The sequence below is a fragment of the Gavialis gangeticus genome, unplaced genomic scaffold (assembly GCF_001723915.1).
Source record: "Gavialis gangeticus isolate Ggan-Ray unplaced genomic scaffold, GavGan_comp1, whole genome shotgun sequence".
Taxonomy (NCBI): domain Eukaryota; kingdom Metazoa; phylum Chordata; order Crocodylia; family Gavialidae; genus Gavialis; species Gavialis gangeticus.
Window position 1 is genome coordinate 30,104,525 of NW_017729024.1, and position 203 is coordinate 30,104,727.

Below are 203 nucleotides of genomic sequence, written 5' to 3' on the forward strand. Positions count from 1 at the left end.
GCGGCGTCGCGCCGCCCGTCTTCTCGCCCACCAGCGCCGCCACCTCGCCCGGCGCCCGGCCCGACAGCAGCTTGGCCAGCAGCCGCAGCTTGCCGTCCCGCGCCGCGTTGAAAACGGCCGTCCGCAGGTCCATGGCGCCCATCCGCCGCCGCCCTCCCTCAGCCGCGCCGGGACCCCGGGCGGGGGGGGGAGGGGCCGCGGCG

The 203-nt window shown here is 81.3% G+C and overlaps 1 protein-coding gene across 1 annotated transcript in view; it reads right to left on the reverse strand.

Moving 5' to 3' along the window:
• Positions 1–197, reverse strand: part of FEM1C (fem-1 homolog C) — a 39,423-nt gene extending 39,226 nt beyond the window's left edge. The window contains exon 1 of the mRNA XM_019516981.1: positions 3–197. Within this exon, the coding sequence (XP_019372526.1) occupies positions 3–142 (140 nt within the window). The 5' untranslated portion in view covers positions 143–197. The remainder of the gene's footprint in view (positions 1–2) is intronic.
• Positions 198–203: the final 6 nt, after the last annotated feature.